Source organism: Salmo trutta, chromosome 14 (assembly GCF_901001165.1).
Source record: "Salmo trutta chromosome 14, fSalTru1.1, whole genome shotgun sequence".
Taxonomy (NCBI): domain Eukaryota; kingdom Metazoa; phylum Chordata; class Actinopteri; order Salmoniformes; family Salmonidae; genus Salmo; species Salmo trutta.
Window position 1 is genome coordinate 11,729,440 of NC_042970.1, and position 21,477 is coordinate 11,750,916.

General features: G+C 42.0%; 1 protein-coding gene across 1 annotated transcript; it reads right to left on the minus strand.

Annotated features, from left to right (window-relative positions):
- Positions 1–118: 118 nt before the first annotated feature.
- Positions 119–16,427, minus strand: LOC115207394 (diphosphoinositol polyphosphate phosphohydrolase 1). The gene is made up of 5 exons (XM_029774439.1): positions 16,139–16,427; positions 14,619–14,729; positions 4,600–4,644; positions 4,411–4,495; positions 119–4,301 (listed from the first exon to the last, which is right to left on the minus strand). The coding sequence occupies exons 1-5, from the start codon at positions 16,235–16,237 to the stop codon at positions 4,105–4,107; spliced, it is 537 nt and encodes a 178-aa protein (XP_029630299.1). The 5' UTR covers positions 16,238–16,427; the 3' UTR covers positions 119–4,104.
- Between the last annotated feature and the right edge of the window lie 5,050 nt (positions 16,428–21,477).

Consider the following 21,477-nt stretch of genomic DNA (forward strand, 5'->3'; position numbering starts at 1 on the left):
TTATTCAAAGTGCAGTCTTTCAGTCAGGTGTTAATCAACAAGTATTAAAAGCAGAATAAGCAGCTAGACATGTGAAGGTTCATAAAGGCAAATTAAATCCAGATCTGAAATACTGGTGTTTTTATTTGTTGGCACATTTTTTTATTACAATCTTCAGTCCACTGGTTTATTCCACAGTCCCAAATGATGAGATATAACCTTCCAGAGAAGTACACCTTTACTACAAATATGTAGGGAAACTAAAAGGCTGAGGTCAAGAGCTTATGTTGAGGGAAATGGAAACATATTAGGTAGTCCAAATAGCTTTTAACACTGAATCACATCAGATTACGATTTTTGCCTAATCAATTTGTACATCACCCAAATTGCTGGACGGTCCAATTGAAAAAGGATCAAGCTGTTAACCACTATCCCAACGAAATGCTATGCCATGAATACTGCAGAATGCTCAACTGAACATTGAGGTTGTTGCAGAATACTGCCTGGCCACGAGCTGGTGTTAATCGTTTCCCGGTGGTCATGTGATTTCCAATATCTAGTGTGTTGAAGGACCAAGGCCTATTGGAGCAGAGGCTGCTTTTGAGCCTTTTAGAAATGCATCCTTCCTACTTTCATTCATCCTCAAGGCTTTCACTGTGCTTTGACAGCAGTGCCGTGCAAAATCACCCCTTAGGAAGAGAAATGCATGTATAAATCCCTGTCCACTTCAACTTTCATTGCCCATTGCATTAAAATAAGTTAACAATTGTGATATGGAAAGGGGAAAACATACACCTTAGGCTTTAGTCAAGTGTATCGGAGAGCCTCTAGCTATAAGACTTGGGCTGCTTTAGCTAGTATGCATGTACAACACATCTTGTCAGGAACACATTAAAATTGACAAAGGTTAAAGAACAAGTAGTCATTCATTGGCTGTTACACATGAATATCCAGTGCTTGCCCGTCCTCCTACCGATTTTCAGTAGAACCCCTTTGTCAGTCACAGATTTTCCAGTTCTAAGCTGATTGTTAGATCATTATCATTGAAAGAAAAATGGTGGACTTTAAGGGAGGCTGACCACATAATTGAAATACGGGTGTGTTTGACAAGTGATATTGGAAAGGATCCGGTCTTCACTAGACAGTTCAAAGACTTTGCCCCCACACATTTCAATGCAGCTCATTTTAAAAAGCAATAAATCTGGGTTCAAAGTCCTGGGCCTTTTAGGAGAGGGAGATTCCTGTAGCATTTCTATTGATATGTCATCCACTCAACTTAGTTACACCCTTAAAGATATTTCACTTCCATTGCCAATTAGAGAACAGGCCTACATCATTGAGTCTGGGATTGGGGAGAACATAGATACCACTCTGTTTGGAGAGCAAATGATGAGCTACTGAAACAATGATGGGGCAAAAGAGATAACAGGGAGATGTAGTGGCCTGTAAGTATAAGCGTTGGTTGTCAGAGACTAGGAAGTCATAACAGCGCAGTGCTGTCATGTATGGTAGACTAGTGGTTTGGAACAGTGCTCAGCGGAGAATCTACATTTCGGCCTAAATTCAATTAGATTAAAAGAGTTAACTGGCAATAGCCGACACCTGCATAGGTGCAACTACGTTGGAGCCGTCAAATCAGTGTGCAGCTGCTCTTGATCATTGTCACAATGCCACACCCGTCCAACTTGCGTTAGAAGCTTCGAACAAGAGCCTACACTATTTAGAAATAGTGCTCAAATTGAAAATCAGAAAATAAAATGAGGATTTATAATCAGCCTAATCGAGGTGTAAATTATATCTCACATTCCAGTGTTCCAACTTGTAAACAAGGCTACATGGGGTTTCTCTTAATGTGACTCCGTGCAGCCAATGGCAATATCCGCTTTAGGTATAATGCAAGGAGCGGCCAGTGGATTTGACAGCTCTAATGCAGTTCCCCACCGCCAAAAGAACCGCTATGAGGATGTTGGCTAAAGCAGATGTGATTGAATTGAGTCCTTTGTATGTTAACCATTCAACTGTGATTAACTTCACTTTATAACCTCGGCCTCAGTTGCACATGGTCTTCATAGAACATCCGAGGTGGCATCTCAGCTGCTTATATCATTTGAGTTCTCTTCAACCCCAGCCCTTACGTACTGTGTATCAAAGCAACTTGTCAACAAAACTTCCAAAACCAACATCACCGCTGGTTTGGGGATCGAGTCAACTCTACAGCCATGTTTGAGCAACATATAGCACTCACAAATGCATCAGAAACTGTTTTTGTCATTTGTACACTCACCTTTGTTCTATACAGAAATAAACAATTTACAATACATCTTACATGCCATCTACAGCGCCTCCAGTTTCACAGTATTGAGCCAGCTGCTCCATGCCACATCCAAGGCAAGTATCGCAGGTTGGCTAGAGACTTTTGCCAGACGTTTAAGAGAGCAAAAAACTATCCAAAAGCATTTTTACATGTTAAAAACAAGGTATCCAACTGTACAAGGCTTGTTTGTTCGGCATCTTGCCAAGACAGCATTTTAGATTCCATGACTTTGAATGTCAAGCAGGTAGGTATCGTGTTTGTTCGGGGATGCAGATTCTATACTAAAAAAAATACCTTACTGAAAAGTCATCTAAAATACCCATCTATCTGTCTGGTGTGATAAATAAATGCTATGAACAATGTAAACATCTGATATAAACTGAGGTTAATGTGAGTCAGGAGAATCTGAAAATGTGATTAAGAGTTATGTGTTGGGTGAAGGTTAAGTCAGTCCATTGATGGCACTGAAGTCCATAGTCCTTTCACCCTCTGGAAAATAAATGGAGGAAGACTGCAGTCGTTCACATCATGCAATTCCAAATTATAAAAACGGATACATTTCGGTCGGTAGGGGATCTGCCAACTGTTTCAGTGTCTAGTGAACCACTATCAACAGACTAGGGGAACATTAAAATAGATAGACACTGGAGAAAAAAAGTTCTCTATAGGAGACTTTGTTCTACATCTTTAGTTGAGTAGACCTTTCTATAGTATATTTGTTGCCCAAAATGTAATATTGAAATGGCTGGCTAGCTTCCAGACTAAGGGAAAATGTACACTTCACAATCGGGTCATAAATCCATGTGGAAAATGGCCTAGTCTTTCTGATGAAACCTGCAAAATATTAACACCAATAACCACAATACAGAGCTAAATGAAGATAATTCAAAGACCTTGGTTACCACAGAAGACTACCCTGCTGCACAATCAGTGTCAGGTCACCCCAATGTGTAAGACAAAACATACCAGTGCTCATGCAAAACAATTCACTTCCCACAATCTGTCCATTCAGATACAGAGAACATTTTCTATTGAGCCCGACCGATATATATCGGTTCACCGATATTGCTAGCAGATATTGGCCATTTACCACTAAATCGGAAGAAAATTCCACCGATATTCAATAAATAAGATGAAAAATGGGAATCTCATACTGATCTGAACACTTCCCGCCATTCTCATGATGGGTCATTATCACAATGTATGAAATCAACATTTGAAGCATAGTTATTGGACAACTGCTCTCTTGGATGGTAATTTATGAGAATTCAGTGTGGGGCAAAAACGACACGCATTTCCCTGCTGTAAAACTGTATATCGGCACGTTTTACCCCCCAAAAGAAATCTGAATCGGACCCAAAAAAAACAATGGTCGGGCTCGAATTTCCTATGTTTCTGAGGGAAAACACTCTTGGCCACATTCATTCACAGAAAATAACCAAAAGACATAAAATACCATTGAAAGCCTTGAGCTTAAGCACTAAGTATACACTTTTACATCACAACGGTAAAAAGTAGTTCTTGCATTCAATAAACATCACGCTAAGGGCGCGTTAAGGTAGTAGAATGGGGGAGTGAGGGATGCTTCATGCAATTTTCAATACAATGATAACAACAACAAAAAAAGGGTCAAAAATTACATTTACAAAGTGTTTCAGAATCTTCACCAAACACCTGTCAAGTCAGCGCCACAACTCTGGCACAAAAGAGTTGGCAAGGCAACCCATGTTGGTATTTGAGATCAAAAATAATAGAAGTAAGAGAGAGTGGTGGCGAGAGCTCCTCAGGGTTGTGTCAGCGTTGTGTTTTAGTTATCTGATACCCGACACAGAGCTCTGGTTGATGTTGTAGGTGGGCGAGAGTTCTCCGCCTATCGTGGCCACCAGGGGCGTCCCATTGCTGGTCAGGCAACCTTCCTTGAGAGGCTCGAAGTAGGTGGCCTGCACAGGCTTGTGACACTGCAACACTTGTATGGCATCGTCTATTTTAAACCAATCCCTTTTTCTCCCTGTTAAAGGAACATGAACAGACACCATTTAAGTTAAGACAGACATGAGACAACTATAACCAGAATTCAAACAATCTAGTATAATCAGATTTAAATGAAAGCCACTCACCAATGTTGACAGAGTCTTCCCAATCTTGCAGGACCTCAGTTACGATAAGAATGTAGACGTAGGTTCTGTGCTTCCTCTCTCGGTTCTGTAAGATAGTTAATGTATATCTTTTAAAAATTCAGAACAAAGTCAATATTTCTCTCCACTCCCAAATCCCCTTAAGCATGTCTAGGAAGGTCATAAACTCACCTCAAAAATTCCAACTAGGCGACCTAAAGTCCCCTTCACACCTGCCTGTTGAACAAAAAAAAAGAGTTACACATGGAATAAACAAACGTACAGTCAATAACAACAGAAAAGTGTATATACAATGTATGCAAATGTAGTAAGATTAGGGAGGTAAGGCAATAAATAGGCCATAGTGGCGAAATAATTACAATTCAGCAATTAAACACTGGAGTGATAGATGAGCAGAAAATGAACGTGCAAGTAGAGATACTGGGGTGCAAAGGTGAAGAAAAAAAAATGGGGATGAGGTAGTTGGGTGGGCTATTTACAGATGTGCTATGTACAGGTGCAATGATCTGTAAGCTGCTCTGACAGCTGATGCTTAAAGTTAGTGAGGGAGATTAGGTGTTTTGTACACGACTCCCAGAGACTGAGGGGTACTGGGCAAGGTTTATATACTACTAGAGGATGCCAGCAGTATGTATCGTCTTCAGGTTCCAGTTTCAGCCTATTAATAAACCTGGACCCCATAGGCAGTATACCCCAGTATCAATCCCACACTCTTCATACCTTCAACCAGATAAAATGAGGAAGACCATCACTGGGCTGACTGGAGAATAGGCAGGGTTTGGATAGCCTAGGCCTAATTATTAAGAGTAGACTTCAGTTCCTCTCAACCACCTCCTCTAATCAAAAAATGGCCACCCTCTCCGCATCATAATGAGAATGTGAGTGAAGAACATGAGCATTAGAGCTGCATTCCAGTCTATTTGGACTCTGCTGGGTCAGGTCAGTTGAGAATGAGTGGATGTGGACACTGTAGTTTGACTATTTAGGGCTGGGAATTGCCAGGGACCTCCCGATACGATATTATTACAATACTTTGGTTTTCATACGATATGTATTGCGATTCTAAATGTATTATGATTCGATATTGTGATTTTATTGCGATTCAACGTTGTAAACATATTGCTCACCATATGTCTGCTGCAGAAAGACATGAGAAAACAGTTTATCAGTCATGGAAATAAGTGCGGAAAACAAATTGACAATTTATTCAGTCAGTTAAGAACAAATTGTTATTTACAATGACGGCCTACACCGGCCAAACCTGGGCGAATTGTGCGCCGCCCTATGGGACTCCCAATCACGGCTGGTTGTGATACAGCCTGGATTTGAACCAGGGTGTCTGTAGTGATGCCTCTAGCATTGAGATGCAGTGTCTTAGACTGCTGCGCCACTCGGGAGCCAAATATATGATATTGTTTTTCATCTTAAGAAAAGGGAGTCAATATGTTTGACATTATTGTCAAATTATATCCCGATATGTAACTGCATCGACCCCCCCCCCCCCCCAAAATCACTACTACGATCCATAACCCTTGACCTGTTCTTATGTCTTTCAGTCCTGGCCGGACTCCAAACCAACCAGCATAAGAAGCAGTCACCTGTCAAATAGCCATCAGAATTAGAGCGAGGGTTATGACCTATTACAACAGAGTGCACTAAGAGGTTTAAACCAGCAGCAGCACTGGAGATGGATTGACTCTGTATGATCAAACTAACTGAGTACTTTTGGAAGGCACTTGCCTATAGATTGGGCGGTATAACATATACCGGGGGTATTTGGAAAAATGTTTTTTCAATACCGTTAACTCTTCCTTTGAAATTTTGAATACATTTCAATGTTCATAGCTACTTTAAGTAAATACCTGCAGTCAACTTGCGCAATACGTTAGGGGATGAAGAACATTGCATTCTTAATTTCAGCTGTCACATTATTATGAAGCTTTTAATAGTCAAGTGTCACATGGTGTTTGTTTCCAGGCACACTACGACGAGAGACCGGAGTCTTGTGAGTCACTCACTGTTGGGCGGCATGCGCCGGGCAATCTAATTACAGTATGGAATTCACAACTAAATGTTTGCCAGCTAGATATCTTAGAACTATTAAATTAACTGTCTACAATGTGCTAAATGCGCTGCAGTTGTGCCTTTGGTTTGCTAATTTAGTAGCTAGTACGCTATCTAGCTTCTTTCAAAAATCAAGCATTCGCTTGGTAACAGCAGAGAATCCTGTCCTGGATCAAGAGCCTTGCTGGCTAATATTGTTTTTGTGCATGCAGCAAACTGTGAATAGCATTTTTTTGTTACTTGTCTAGTTTAGGTCAGAAACTCTAGAAAATATTTTTAATATAATTGTTAGCATTTTACATGTACTTTTTAGCATTGCTAACCTTTGGATTACAGAGCATCAGTGGGGTTTGAAAACAGCACCCCTTATCTTCAGTGTCGGTATTACCGAATATCCCGGTATGGCATAAGGTCGGTAAGAAGGTATGACAAAACATATTTCTCACCATATGTCTGCTGCAGAGGGACAAGAGAGAGCCATGAGAAAATGAGTTTATCAGCCATGGGAATAAAAGTACTGAAAACAAATTGGCTCTATATTTAAAAAGAAGGTGCAGGCACAGCAAACTAGCACAAAAACAATATCTTGATATGGAAATCATTTGTATTTTTTATTCACTAGTATTTAGGGGCAGTGGTTGCTATGGCTGTGGGATTGACTGAGCAAGGTGCTGTTGGCGACAGTAGGGCTGCGGATTTGATTCTAGCATGGTCCCTACATGCTATGATAACTATAAAAGCGTAGCCTATTTGACTTGAGCCCGTTTTAATCTGTTTTTAATTGTATAATTAGCCTAGCAATTATTGTGTTATCAAATCAAATTTTATTAGTCACATGCGCCGAATACAAGGTGTAGACCTTCTAGTGAAATGCTTACTTACACGAGCCCCTAACCAACAATGCAGTTTAAAAAAAATACAGATAATAAGAGATGGATTGATCTACAGCAGTGGTTCAAACCTTTTATAGTCCCGTACCCCTTCAAACACCAGCTGCGTACCCCCTCTAGCACCAGGGTCAGTGCACTCTCAAATGTTGTTTTTTGCAATCATTGTAAGCCTGCCACACACTATACGATAAATTGAAACATAAGAATGAGTGTGAGCTTGTCACAACCCGGCTCTTGGGAAGTGACAAAGAGCTCTTATAGGACCAGGGCACAAATAATAATAAAATAATCTATAATTTTGCTCTTTACTTAGCCATCTTACATATAAAACCTTATTTGTTCATCAAAAATTGTGAATAACTCACCACAGGTTCATGAGAATAGTGTGCTTGAAAGGATGCACATAACTCTGCAATGTTGGGTTGTATTGGACAGAGTCAGTCTTAAATCACTTTCCACAGTCTGTGCCTGTATTTAGTTTTCATGCTAGTGAGGACCGAGAATCCACTCTCACATAGGTACGTGGTAGGGCTGGGCGATATGGCCAAAATCTCATATCCCGATATGTCATTTCATATCCCGATAACGATACAGATCACGATATAGCAAATTTTCTGTAAATTCAATGAATAAATAGTTTATATAAAATGACCACATGTAAAGGCCTATTTCTTATTACATTTTGAATTATACTCAACAAATAAAAAAGGTACTGACTCATATTTGATTATTTCCCCCCTTTTTTTTAACCCCCATTTTCTCCCCAATTTCATGGTATCCAATTGCTAGTAGTTAGTCTTGTCTCATCGCTGCAACTCCCGTACGGACTCGGGAGAGGCGAAGGTCGAGAGCCATGCGTCCTCCGAAGCAACCCAACCAAGCTGCACTGCTTCTTGACACAATGCACATCCAACCCGGAAGCCAGCCGCACCAATGTGTCGGAGGAAACACCGTACACCTGGCGACCTGGTCAGCGTGCACTGCGCCTGGCCCACCACAGGAGTCGCTAGAGCGCAATGAGACAAGGATATCCCTGCCGGCCAAACCCTCATGACGCTGGGCCAATTGTGCGCCGCCCCATGGGCCTCCCGGTCGGCCGGCTGCGACAGAGCCTGGGCTCGAACCCAGAATCTCTGGTGGCACAGCTAGCACTGCGGTGCCTTAGACCACTATTATTTCCCCTTTTATTTAGAATCATTCAGGCGAGAAAAAACATCACCCAGATAGGCCAGTCGTGTGAGAAACTCATCATCATGCAAGCGGTCAGACAAGTGAAAATTATGGTCAGTAAAGAAAACTTTAAGCTTGTCTCAATTTAAAAAGAACTTGTCAATACTTTGCCCCTTGATAACCAGCGTACTACTGTATGTTGTAAAAGCGTTACATGGTCGCTGCCCATATCATTGCATAGTGCAGAAAATACATGCAAGTTTAGGGGCCTTGCTTTAACAAAGTTAACCATTTTCACTGTAGTGTCCAAAACGTCTTTCAAGCTGTCAGGCATTCCCTTGGCAGCAAGAGCCTCTCGGTGGATGCTGCAGTGTACCCAAGTGGCATTGGGAGCAACTGCTTGCACACGCATTACCACTCCACTAGGTATCCCTGTCATGGCTTTTGCACCATCAGTACAGATACCAACACATCTTGACCACCAAAGTCCATTTGATGTCACAAAGCTGTCCAGTACTTTAAAAATATCCTCTCCTGGTTTCCAGAAGAGGATGTCTTCCTTAATTGAACCCCCCATAAACAGACATATACCAGGAGCTGTGCCAGGCCCGCCACGTCTGTTGACTCATCCAGCTGTAACGCATAGAATTCACTAGCTTGCATGCGAAGCAGTAATTGTTTCAAAACATCTCCTGCCATGTCACTGATGCGTCATGAAACAGTGCTGTTTGATGATGGCATTGTCTATTGTTTTTTCTGGCCATTTCCCCCAGCATTGTCCCAGCCATATCCACGGCAGCAGGAAGAATTACGTCCTCCACGATAGTATGGGACTTCCCTGTCCTAGCCACTCGGTAGCTCACCATATAAGACGCTTCTAGCCCCTTCTTATTAATGGCACCTATTGCTTTTATAAATGTCTTACTACTCGAAAGTAGTCTTAATTCTCGCTCAAAAAACTTGTGGCTTATTTTTCTAATTGCCATATTTTGTTTCTAAATGTCTGCGCAAGAGTCAAGGTTTCATCAAGTTGTGAGATAGTACTTTTGCACATATAACACACTGTGGCTGAGGAAAGGCACTACTCCCAATATAAGTGAACCCCAAATTAATGAAGTTCTCATAATATTTGCGCCTCTTTGATGGTCCAACGTCCCCGTCTGTTGTTTGGTGCTTTCCCGGGTAAGGGGGCAGTAGCTCTTCGGCTGCATCAAATTCACAACTGTCATTGTCCATGCTAGCTGGGCTAACAACAAAATGTAGAATTACTGATGCTAGCATTGGATATGCTCGTGGAAGCAGAACAACTTGTGTCACCAACAGGTGCAGTACTGCTGGTAGTAGCAGTACTACCAGTAGAGCTGGTATGTGTCTATAGACGCGGGCCTTACTTTTTTTTAACCATTTATCAATTTTCGAGCAAACGGAATGAGCAGCAGCTACGTTTGGCTGCATACGGACCATTAATGGAATTCCTGCGAGAGAGTAACGGTTAATGTGATTGGATGTTAATTATTTGACTAGGCTACCTGTATTTGACATTGTGTTGTTATTTCGCTCTACACCAGATGGTTTAATTGTATTTTTTGGCAGTGAAACGAGGCTACTCAGGTGAGAAAAAAACCTCACCCAAATGTATAGGTCTGTTGGAAAATAGAAACGGACTGTTTGAATTTTTTTACTTATTTATTTCACTGTTGGGCTAGTTGAGAACAAGTTCTCATTTACAACTACAACCAGGCCAAGATAAAGCAAAGCAGTGTGACACAAACAACAGAGTTACACATGGAATAAACATACAGTCAATAATACAATAGAAAAAGTCTATATACGGTGTGTGCAAATGAGGTAGGATAAGGGAGGTAAGGCCATAAATTGGCCATAGTGGTGAAATAATTACAATATAGCAATTAAACACTGGAGTGAAAGATGTGAAGAAGATGAGTGTGCAAGTAGAGATACTGGGGTGCAAAGGAGCAAAATAAATAACAGTATGGGGATGAGGTAGTTGGATGGGCTATGTACTGGTGCAGTGATCTGTGAGCTGCTCTGACAGCTAGTGAGGGAGATATGAGTCTCCAGCTTCAGTGATTTTTGCAGTTCGTTCCAGTCATTGGCAGCAGAGAACTGGAAGGAAAGGCGGCTGAAGGAGGAATTGGCTTTGGGGGTGACCAGTGAAATATACCTGCTGGAGCGCGTGCTACCGGTGGGGTGGGTGCTGCTATGGTGACCAGTGAGCTGAGATAAGGCGGGACTTTACCTAGCAAAGACTTATGAATGACCTGGAGCCAGTGGATTTGGCTCCACTCCACTATTGGTTAGAGCCTGTAAGTCTTTCACTGTAGTCGGCGCACGTGACAAATAAACTTTGATTTGATTTGAATATAAAGCGAGGGCCAGCCAACGAGAGCATACAGGTCGCAGTGGTGGGTAGTATATGGGGCTTTGGTGACAAAACAGATGGCACTGTGATAGCCTCCAAGACTCTACTCAGCAAATTGGATGCAGGCTACATTGTAAATGACATCTCCGAAGTCAAGGATCGGTAGGATAGTCAGTTTTACGAGGGTATGTTTGGCAGCATGAGTGAAGGATGCTTTGTTGCGAAATAGGAAGCCGATTCTAGATTTAATTTTGGATTGGAGATGCTTAATGTGAGTCTGGAAGGAGATTTTACAGTCTAACCAGACACCTAGGTATTTGTAGTTGTCCACATATTCTAAGTCAGAACCGTCCAGAGTATTGATGCTGGACAGGCGGGCAGGTGTGGGCAGCGATCGGTTGAAGAGCATGCATTTAGTTTTACTTGCATTTAAGAGCAGTTGGAGGCCACGGAAGGAGATTTGTATGGCATTGAAGCTCGTCTCGAGGTTGGTTAACACGGTGTCCAAAGATGGGCCAGAAGTATACAGAATGGTGTCGTCTGCGTAGAGGTGGATCAGAGAATCACCAGCAGCAAGAGCGAGATCATTGATGTATACAGAGAAAAGAGTTAGCCCGAGGTTTGAACCCTGTGGCACCCCCATAGAGACTGCAAGAGGTCCGGACAACAGACCCTCCGATTTGACACACTGAACTCTGTCTGAGAAGTGGTTGGTGAACCAGGCGAGGCAGTCATTTGAGAATCCAAGGCTGTTGTGTCTGCCGATAAGAATGTGGTGATTGACAGAATCGAAAGCCTTGGCCAGGTCGATGAATACAGCTGAAAATGTGGAGGAAAGAATTATAATAATGTTTTTTTTTAAAAACATGTATCACATTTTTATTTGGCGTACCCCTGACGGCATTGCGCGTACGTACCCCAGTTTGGGAATACCTGCTCTACGGCAACCGAGTTAGGAAGGACGACTGCATCTTCGTAGTGACTGAGTGTATTGATACACCATCCAAAGTGTAATTAATTAATAACTTCACCATACTCAAAGGGATATTCAATATCTGCTTTTGTTTTAACCCATCTACCAATAGGTGAATTTCTTAGCGAGGCATTGGAAAACCTTCCCGGTCTTTGTGGTTGAATCTGTGTTTAAAATTCACTGCTCGGCTGAGGGTCCTTACAGATTGTATTTGTTGGGTACAGAGATGAGGTAGTCATTAGAAAAATAAATCACATTAAACACTATTAATCGCACACAGAGGGCAAGTATGTGATTTATTAAGCACATTTATATTCCTTAACTTATTTAGGCTTGCCATAAAGGGGTTGAAGACATTTCAGCTTTTCATTTAATTCAATCAGTCAACAACAACAAAAAAATTAAATACATTATTCCGCTTTGACATTATAGGATATTATGTGTAAGCAATTTAATCCATTCAGGGTGTAACAACATTTGGAAAAAGTCAAGGGGTGTGAATACTTGCTGAAGGCACTGCAGGTATCGTGATATTGTATTTTGAGGTCCCTGGCAAATCTCAGCCCTAGTCAACACCTTTAGAGACTGTGCTACCAATGTGATGTCTATACACACAAAACACTGTGCCCAATGGAAAATCAATGGGCAAGCCAAGCCAGAGATGTCAGCTCAGCTGCTGGACTTATGTCTAACTTACTGAGCAGTGAGCAGCCAAGGTAGGAGATGATATCAGCATCCTGTGAGGGATGGCTCCTGTGAACCATAAGACTGCTGAACAATTAATCAAATTGCCACCTGGACTATTTACATTGCACCAATTAGATTGGAGTACAGCGCTTAGTCTGCTCTATCTAATGACCCACTAAAGGCTGTCTATCAGGTTGTGAAATCAAATGCCCTGTCCCAGTCTGGCTGTTGGACAACTTCCTACGATGCTACATCAAGTAGCCTAGGCCTAGCGCTGGAAAGTTTTTGCAGGACATTAGCCTACATTTACTGATAGATTAATTAATTAACCTACACGGCTATAGAACAACAAAATCGTATTTTTCCCACTTCATCAGGTGGTGAATAATATAGCTAGCCTGCACAAAGATGCCGGAAAATTATTTGAAGAGTCAAAAAATAAAATGTGATATTTCTGGATCCTATTTTGCCAGGTTGCATATGAAAATAACAATAATGCATTCCCTGTATATTTTAGATGAAATAGCTTCCTTTTTTAAAATCATAGGCTACCAGCTCAGTAATCTTACTTGGCAATGGCATTTTTGTCTAGAGCCCTGCTGCTAATGTAAAGTAAATGTCCATTAAAACGTTGTATTTATTGTTATTGAGCAAAATAGTTACATTTATAGCAATATGACTTTGTCCATATCACCCAGCTCTAGCACCACCCCCAAAATAATTTTGCAAAATTTCTCGCTTATTTATCGTTATCTAAAAATGTTTCATCGCAATATGGATTTTAGTCCATATCGCCAGCTCTAAAACATCATGACATGGGATACCTCCCTATAGAATGAATCTGCTGACTATTTTCTACAACCTAATTCTTAGTTGGAGAGGCCCTACTTGGCAACAGGGAAACCCTCTTCATCCCCCCCGGTGAAGAAAAGTCCCTGGGCTCAAATGTAAATATTCAATCGTCATGGTTCAATTACAGTGACTAGGCATCAACGTTGAAATACAGAATAGGCTACATTATGTCAACACACACAAATGTTAGCACATACCCACAGACTTCCAGCCATTGTGCTAACACTAGTTAGCATTGGCTCACGAAACTACCTCCTAACTTCCTTCATACTGGACAGACATAAACATGGTATCCACGAGTTCACCAGACTCTGGGGAGGTAGATTAAGGGCTTCAGTGCCAAAATCAAGAAGTATCCCTTTAAAGAGATTCTTTGGTACTTTTGTATACTTTTTAGCCAGTAGTAGTTCTGAAAGTAGCGCTCAGGAGCCAAAAGTGGTCCCCAAAAGTTGCACACTACGTCACACATGTGCACCACGTCATTACTCTCTCTCTGCTGTGTGAGCATCTTGCTAGCTGTCACTCAAATGGCGAGGGGCTGAAGCTTATTGGCTAGAACTTGAATTGCTAGGGGGTAGGTCCATTTGGGGGATGGCACCGAACAGCTTCCAGTAAACAGGTGTTTTCAAAACTAGGAATTTCGTGATTATACATGTATGAACTACACATTGACACATCTAGCCCGAAGCGGGAGGTTTAAAAAAATAAAAAAATACTAGTCGCCAAACTCCCTTTGGCACCAACATTCCTGTCTGCTTAGCTACTGTGGATGTTGCCTTTATATTCTCAGTACACATAAACAGAGTATGATCAAGGCCAACTGCACCGCCCAAGGTGGATGTGTTTTGACCAACATGGATTAGCATGTGTTGAACTCAAAACTTAGAGCGATCTTTCAACAAGCTATATCAAGGTAAAAAGCCTACTCACATTGGCAAATCTCAACAACTTGTTGCCATTTGTAATCAAGGGGTGTGGTTCGCAGGGGGAAAAAAAACATTGATTTTATCTACCCCAAAAGCCACACCTAAAACAAAGAGAGCAACATCTCCAATATCCATAACAATTATGGAAAACACCTACAGGTTCCCTCAAATGTGGGGATACAGGGCAGTGTGGGAATGTAGTTTGAATGATTACAGTCATTGAAATGAGAGGGAAAGAAGCTAACCTCTTCACAGACTTCTCGTGCTGCAGCTACATTGGGCTCCTCTTCTGGCTCCATCCCTCCACCAGGGACGATCCACTTGTCTGGATGCCGACTACTACTCACCAACAGCACCTGCAGTAAGAGGATACAGCATTGAGCACCATCGATCAAATCCAGAGTTTCAGATTTCAATGTAAACACAGCAGAGCATGTTGTTGAGACAACTTCTCTACTGTGTTGATGAAAACGTCAGTCACATTCAAATTACACCTGACATTCGCAAGAACAGATCGCCTAATGCACGTGTCAAAGTCATTCCACAGAGGGCCAAGTGAATGCAGGTTTTTGCTCCTCCCTGGTACTTGATTGATGCATTAAGGGCACTAATTAGTAAGGAACTCCCCTCACCTAGTTGTTTAGGTCTTAATGAATTATAAAAAAAAAAACTGCAGACACTAGGCCCTCCATGGAATGAGCTTGACACCCCTGGCCCAATGCATATAGTTATTATGCATGCATAATTTAGGCATAGCTCCCTCGCATAAACAATCAAGACACATTACTACCAATGGCGTGTGTAGAGCTATATAAATCATTGATTACCACAGACAGTGATGACAGATGGTTTGGTGACACTGACTTGTCTTTAGCCAGGTTGGCACCCATAATATGGGCCATATGAGTGATGCAATGGGTTATTAGCTGACCTCCAGATAAAACAGCTAGTAGACTTATTCAAGTGATTTGATAGCTGGATTGAAGGAATAACTGGGTAGGTAGCTAGTTTGATCACAAGCACGGTTAGGTCGTGGTAGTTTCAGTCAAGTTACCTGTTGCTAGTCCCATCCAAGCAAAGGAAGGCCCATAACTAACTATTTAGCTAACGGTAGCTATCCATCTAGCAAATGTGGCTAAATAACTAGTAGTTGGCGCTAGCTAAATTCTTTTTAATGACGAATCGACACTAGTTTTGCGCCATTGACAATGTTGCTAAACATTGATTGTCATAGTGTTTAAAGTGATCGTTATAACCAGAAATATACTAGCTAACGTTAGCTAGCATTAACAATATGTTAGTTATAAATCAAGAAGATACAGTGCTGGCTAGCGCACTGGTTATCATTTTACTCTAGCAGCTAACGTTAATTGGCTACGCGTTAGTTAGCCTAGCTAGCTAGGTAACCAACAATGTGGCAAGCAACTAGCTAGTAATATTTGTACTGTTTGGTTAGCCGCAACGAGTTAACTAGCTAGCTAGATATAATAAAATAGCCCACTCTTTGTAGTTACCAGCTACCAAGTTAGCTGGCTAGTTAGTTAGCTCAACATTTGGCTAGCTATCACAACGTTAACAAGCTAGATATCCCTGGGTGGTCGACCTGTTCGCTGATTCAAAAATACAAACCAACACACCAAAACCAGTAGCTAACAGTTAGCCAAGTTACCTTCCCAATTAGCAAATGACAAATACTAGCTAGCGACAGCTATTTTTGTTTTCCTGAACTGCGGCCCACCCAATAACCCTGCATCCTCGTCCTCACCTCCTCTTCACTTTCACTCCTAAAGCACAGACAGGCGGCCCGCTTCTTGTAGCCATCCCCATCGTATGTCCGGGTTTGATTTGACTTTAACTTCATCATTTCGGTCTACCAATGGACCAAAACTGTAATTCAAACACTGGGAAAGCCGCTGTCTTCGATGCAACGTCCTCCTATGGGGAACCCCGGCGTTTTATTAAAATAAATAACTTCTTCGCTTCATTTTCACAAGCATAGGCGCTTCTTCAGCACGTCGCCATTATGAAGGTAACTGCGTAATAAAAGTAACATGACACATTTGAACGAAATTGGCTATAGGATATTACGTATCTTCTTTTGAGGAATACGGCATCGAATTACAAAAACGAAATTAAGCAGAGAATTTACGCAAATGACGCTGGTTTCGCGGAGGACGCAATTGCGGGCCGCAATTCAGGGCGTTCCTGCATGTGCGTCCGCATCCTGCTCGGACGCCCCCAAGCGGTCGGGTAGGCTGTTTGGAGTGTTTATCCGACTGAATTAAGCAAATATATATATATTATTATGTCCCCCCACTTCTAAAACCTAAGTTGCATACTCACTTTCACAGTCACCACATACACTGCTGCTACTGTCTATGATTTATCCTGTTGCTTAGTCACTCTACCACTACCTATATGTACATAGCTACCTCAATTACCTTATACCAGTGGTGGAAAAAGTACCCAATTGTCATACTTGAGTAAATGTAAAGATACCTTAATAGAAAATCACTCAAGTAAAAGTGAAAATAATCCAGTAAATACTACTTGAGTAAAAGTCTTTGGTTTCGAAATATAGTTAAGTATACTTGAGCAATTACAATAAAAGTATAAATCATTTCAAATTATTAAGCAAACCAGACGACATAATTCATTAACAATTGTTTTTAACAAATAGCCAGGGCCGTACTCCAACACTCAGACATAATTTACAAACAAAGCATTTGTGTTTAGTGAGTCCGTCAGATCAGAGATAGTAGACATGCCAGGGATGTTCTCTTGATAAGTGTGTGAATTGGGCCATCTTCCTGTCCTGCTAAGCATTTAAAATGTAACTAGTGCTTTTGGGTGTCAGAGTAAATGGAGTAAAAAGTACATTATTTTCTTTAAGAATGTAGTGAAGTAAAAGTAAAAGTAGTCCAAATAAATGAATAGATAAGTAAAGTAGAGATACCTCAAAAAAGTACTTAAGTAATACTTTAAAGCATTTTTACTTAAGTAGTATACACCATTGGTCGTGAGTGAACAGGGTGTACAGGAGGGGGCTATGCACACACCACTGAGTGGCCCTCGTGTTGAGGGTCAGTGTGGCGGATGTGTTGTTGCCTACCATCACCACCTGGGGCCGGCCGGTCAGGAAGTCCAGGATCCAGTTGCAGAGAGAACCTTATGACCGAAAAGAGCTTCTTGATATCAGGGCAGCGATTACTCATCTCGTACTGGAGGAATTATTTTTCTTCAACGAGTCGGACGGGAAAGATTTACTTCAGATGCCCGACAGGGCCCTCATCCCCGTCATTTGCAGGAGGAAAAGACGGAGATATTGTGGACGACGGTCCTGGTGCCTTGTAAGGATCTGTCACCGAGAGGATAATCTACCTTTACCATTGGCCCTATTAGCCAATGTACAATCAATCGTTAATAAAATAGACAAACTACGAGCATGTATATCCTACCAACAGGACATAAAAAACTGTAATATCTTATGTTTCACCGAGTCGTGGCTGAACAACGACATGATTAACATACAGCTGGCGGGTTTTAAGCTTTTTCAGCTGGATAGAACAGCGGCCTCTGGTAAGACAAGGGGCGACGGCCTATGTATATTTGTGAACAACAGCTTGTGCACGAAATCTAAGGAAGTCTCAAGATTTTGCTCGCCTGAGGTAGAGTATCTCATGATAAACTGTAGACCACACTATTTACCAAGAGAGTTAACATCTATATTTTTTGTAGCTGTCTATATACCACCGCAGAACGATGCTGGCACTAAGACCGGACTCAATGAGCTCTATACGGACCTAGTATACGGCCATAAGCAAACAGGAAAACACTCGTTCAGAGGTGGCGCTCCTAGTGGCCGTGGACTTTAATGCAGTGAAACTCAATCCGTTTTACTTAATCTCTACCAGCATGTTAAATGTGCAACTAGAGGGGAAAAAAACTCTAGACCACCTTTACTCCACACACAGAGACATGTACAACCCCTCTTTACGCTACTGCTACTCTCTGTTCATCATATATGTGTAACAGTGTAGGTTCCGTCCCTCTCTTCGCCCCAACCTGGGCTCGAACCAGGGACCCTTGCACACATCAACAACTGACACCCACAAAGCATCGTTACCCATCGCGCCACAAAAGCCACGGCCCTTGCAATGCAAGGGGAACAACCACTTCAGGTCTCAGGGCGAGTGACGTCACCGATTGAAACGCTATTAGTGCGCACCACCGCTAACTAACTAGCCATTTCACATCGGTTACATATGCATAGTCACTTTAACCATATCTGCATGTATATACTACCTCAATCAGCCTGACTAACCAGTGTCTGTATGTAGCCTCGCTACTTTTATAGGCTCGCTACTGTATATAGCCTCGCTACTGTTTTTCACTGTCTTTTTACTGTTGTTTTTATTTCTTTACTTACCTATTGTTCACCTAATACCTATTTTGCACTATTGGTTAGAGCCTGTAAGTAAGCATTTCACTGTAAGGTCTACACCTGTTGTATTCGGTGCACAAGACAAATAAACTTTAATTTGATTTGATTTGAAAGCTTCCCCTCGTGCTCCATTTGGCACATCTGACCAAAATGCTATCCTCCTGATTCCTGCTTACAAGAAAAAACTAAAGCAGGAAGCACCAGTGACTCGGTCAATAAGAAAGTGGTCAGATGATGCAGATGCTAAGCTACTGGACTGTTTTGCTAGCACAGACTGGAATATGTTCTGGGATTCTTCTGATGGCATTGAGAAGTACACCACATCAGTCACTGGCTTCATCAATAAGTGCATCGATGACGTCGTCTCCAGAAATCCCGCTATACCCTCCGATGAACCATCAAACAGGCAAAGCTTCAACATAGGACTAAGATTGAATCATACTACACCGGCTCCGACGCTCGTCGGATGTGGCAGGGATTGCAAACTATTACAGATTACAAAGGGAAGCACAGCCACGAGCTGCCCAGTGACACAGACCTACCAGACAAGCTAAATTACTTCTACGCTCGCTTCAAGGCATGTAACACTGAAACATTCATGAGAGCACCAGCAGTTCTGGACGAATGTGTGATCACACTCTCCATAGCCGATGTGAGTAAGACCTTTAAACAGGTCAACATTCACAAGGCCGCATGGCCAGATGGATTACTAGGACTTGTACTCCGTGCATGCGCTGACCAACTGGCAAGTGTCTTCACTGACATTTTCAACATGTCCCTGACTGAGTATGTAATACCAACATGTTTCAAGCAGACCACCATACAGTGAGGGAAAAAAGTATTTGATCCCCTGCTGATTTTGTACGTTTGCCCACTGACAAAGAAATGATCAGTCTATAATTTTAATGGTAGGTTTATTTGAACAGTGAGAGACAGAATAACAACAAAGAAATCCAGAAAAACGCATGTCAAAAATGTTATAAATTTATTTGCATTTTAATGAGAGAAATAAGTATTTGACCCCCTCTCAATCAGAAAGATTTCTGGCTCCCAGGTATCTTTTATACAGGTAACGAGCTGAGATTAGGAGCACACTCTTAAAGGGAGTGCTCCTAATCTCAGCTTGTTACCTGTATTACATTTACGTCATTTAGCAGACACTCTTATCCAGAGCGACTTACAGTAGTGAATGCATACATTTCATGCATTCTTTCCATACTGGTCCCCCGTGAGAATCGAACCCACAACCCTGGCATTGCAAACACCATGCTCTACCAACTGAGTCACACGGGACCATGTATAAAAGACACTTGTCCACAGAAGCAATTAATCAATCAGATTCCAAACTCTCCACCGTGGCCAAGACCAAAGAGCTCTCCAAGGATGTCAGGGACAAGATTGTAGACCTACACAAGGCTGGAATGGGCTACAAGACCATCGCCAAGCAACTTGGTGAGAAGGTGACAACAGTTGGTGTAATTATTCGCAAATGGAAGAAACACAAAAGAACTGTCAATCTCCCTCGGCCTGGGGCTCCATGCAAGATCTCACCTCGTGGAGTTGCAATGATCATGAGAATGGTGAGGAATCAGCCCAGAACTACACGGGAGGATCTTGTCAATGATCTCAAGGCAGCTGGGACCATAGTCACCAAGAAAACAATTGGTAACACACTACGCCGTGAAGGACTGAAATCCTACAGCACACGCAAGGTCTCCCTGCTCAAGAAAGCACATATTCATGCCAGTCTGAAGTTTGCCAATGAACATCTGAATGATTCAGAGGACAACTGGGTGAAAGTGTTGTGGTCAGATGAGACCAAAATGGAGCTCTTTGGCATCAACTCAACTCGCCATGTTTGGAGTATGAGGAATGCTGCCTATGACCCCAAGAACACCATCCCCACCGTCAAACATGGAGGTGGAAACATTATGCTTTGGGGGTGTTTTTCTGCTAAGGGGACAGGACAACTTCACCGCATCAAAGGGACGATGGACGGGGCCATGTACCGTCAAATCTTGGGTGAGAACATCCTTCCCTCAGCCAGGGCATTGAAAATGGGTCGTGGATGGGTATTCCAGCATGACAATTACCCAAAACACACAGGCCAAGGCAACAAAGGAGTGGCTCAAGAAGAAGCACATTAAGGTCCTGGAGTGGCCTAGCCAGTCTCCAGACCTTAATCCCATAGAACATCTGTGGAGGGAGCTGAAGGTTCGAGTTGCCAAACGTCAGCATCAAAACCTTAATGACTTGGAGAAGATCTGCAAAGAGGAGTGGGACAAAATCTCTCCTGAGATGTGTGCAAACCTGGTGGCCAACTACAAGAAACGTCTGACCTCTGTGATTGCCAACAAGTGTTTTGCCACTAAGTCATGTTTTACAGAGGGGTCAAATACCTATTTCCCTCATTAAAATGCAAATCATTTTATAAAATTTTTGACATGCGTTTTTCTGGATTGTTTTGTTGTTATTCTGTCTCTCACTGTTCAAATAAACCTACCATTAAAATTATAGACTGATCATTTCTTTGTCAGTGGGCAAACGTACAAAATCAGCAGGGGATCAAAAACTTTTTTCCCCTCACTGTAGTACCTGTGCCCAAGAACACTAAGGTAACCTGCCTAAATGACTACCGACCTGTAGCACTCATGTCTGTA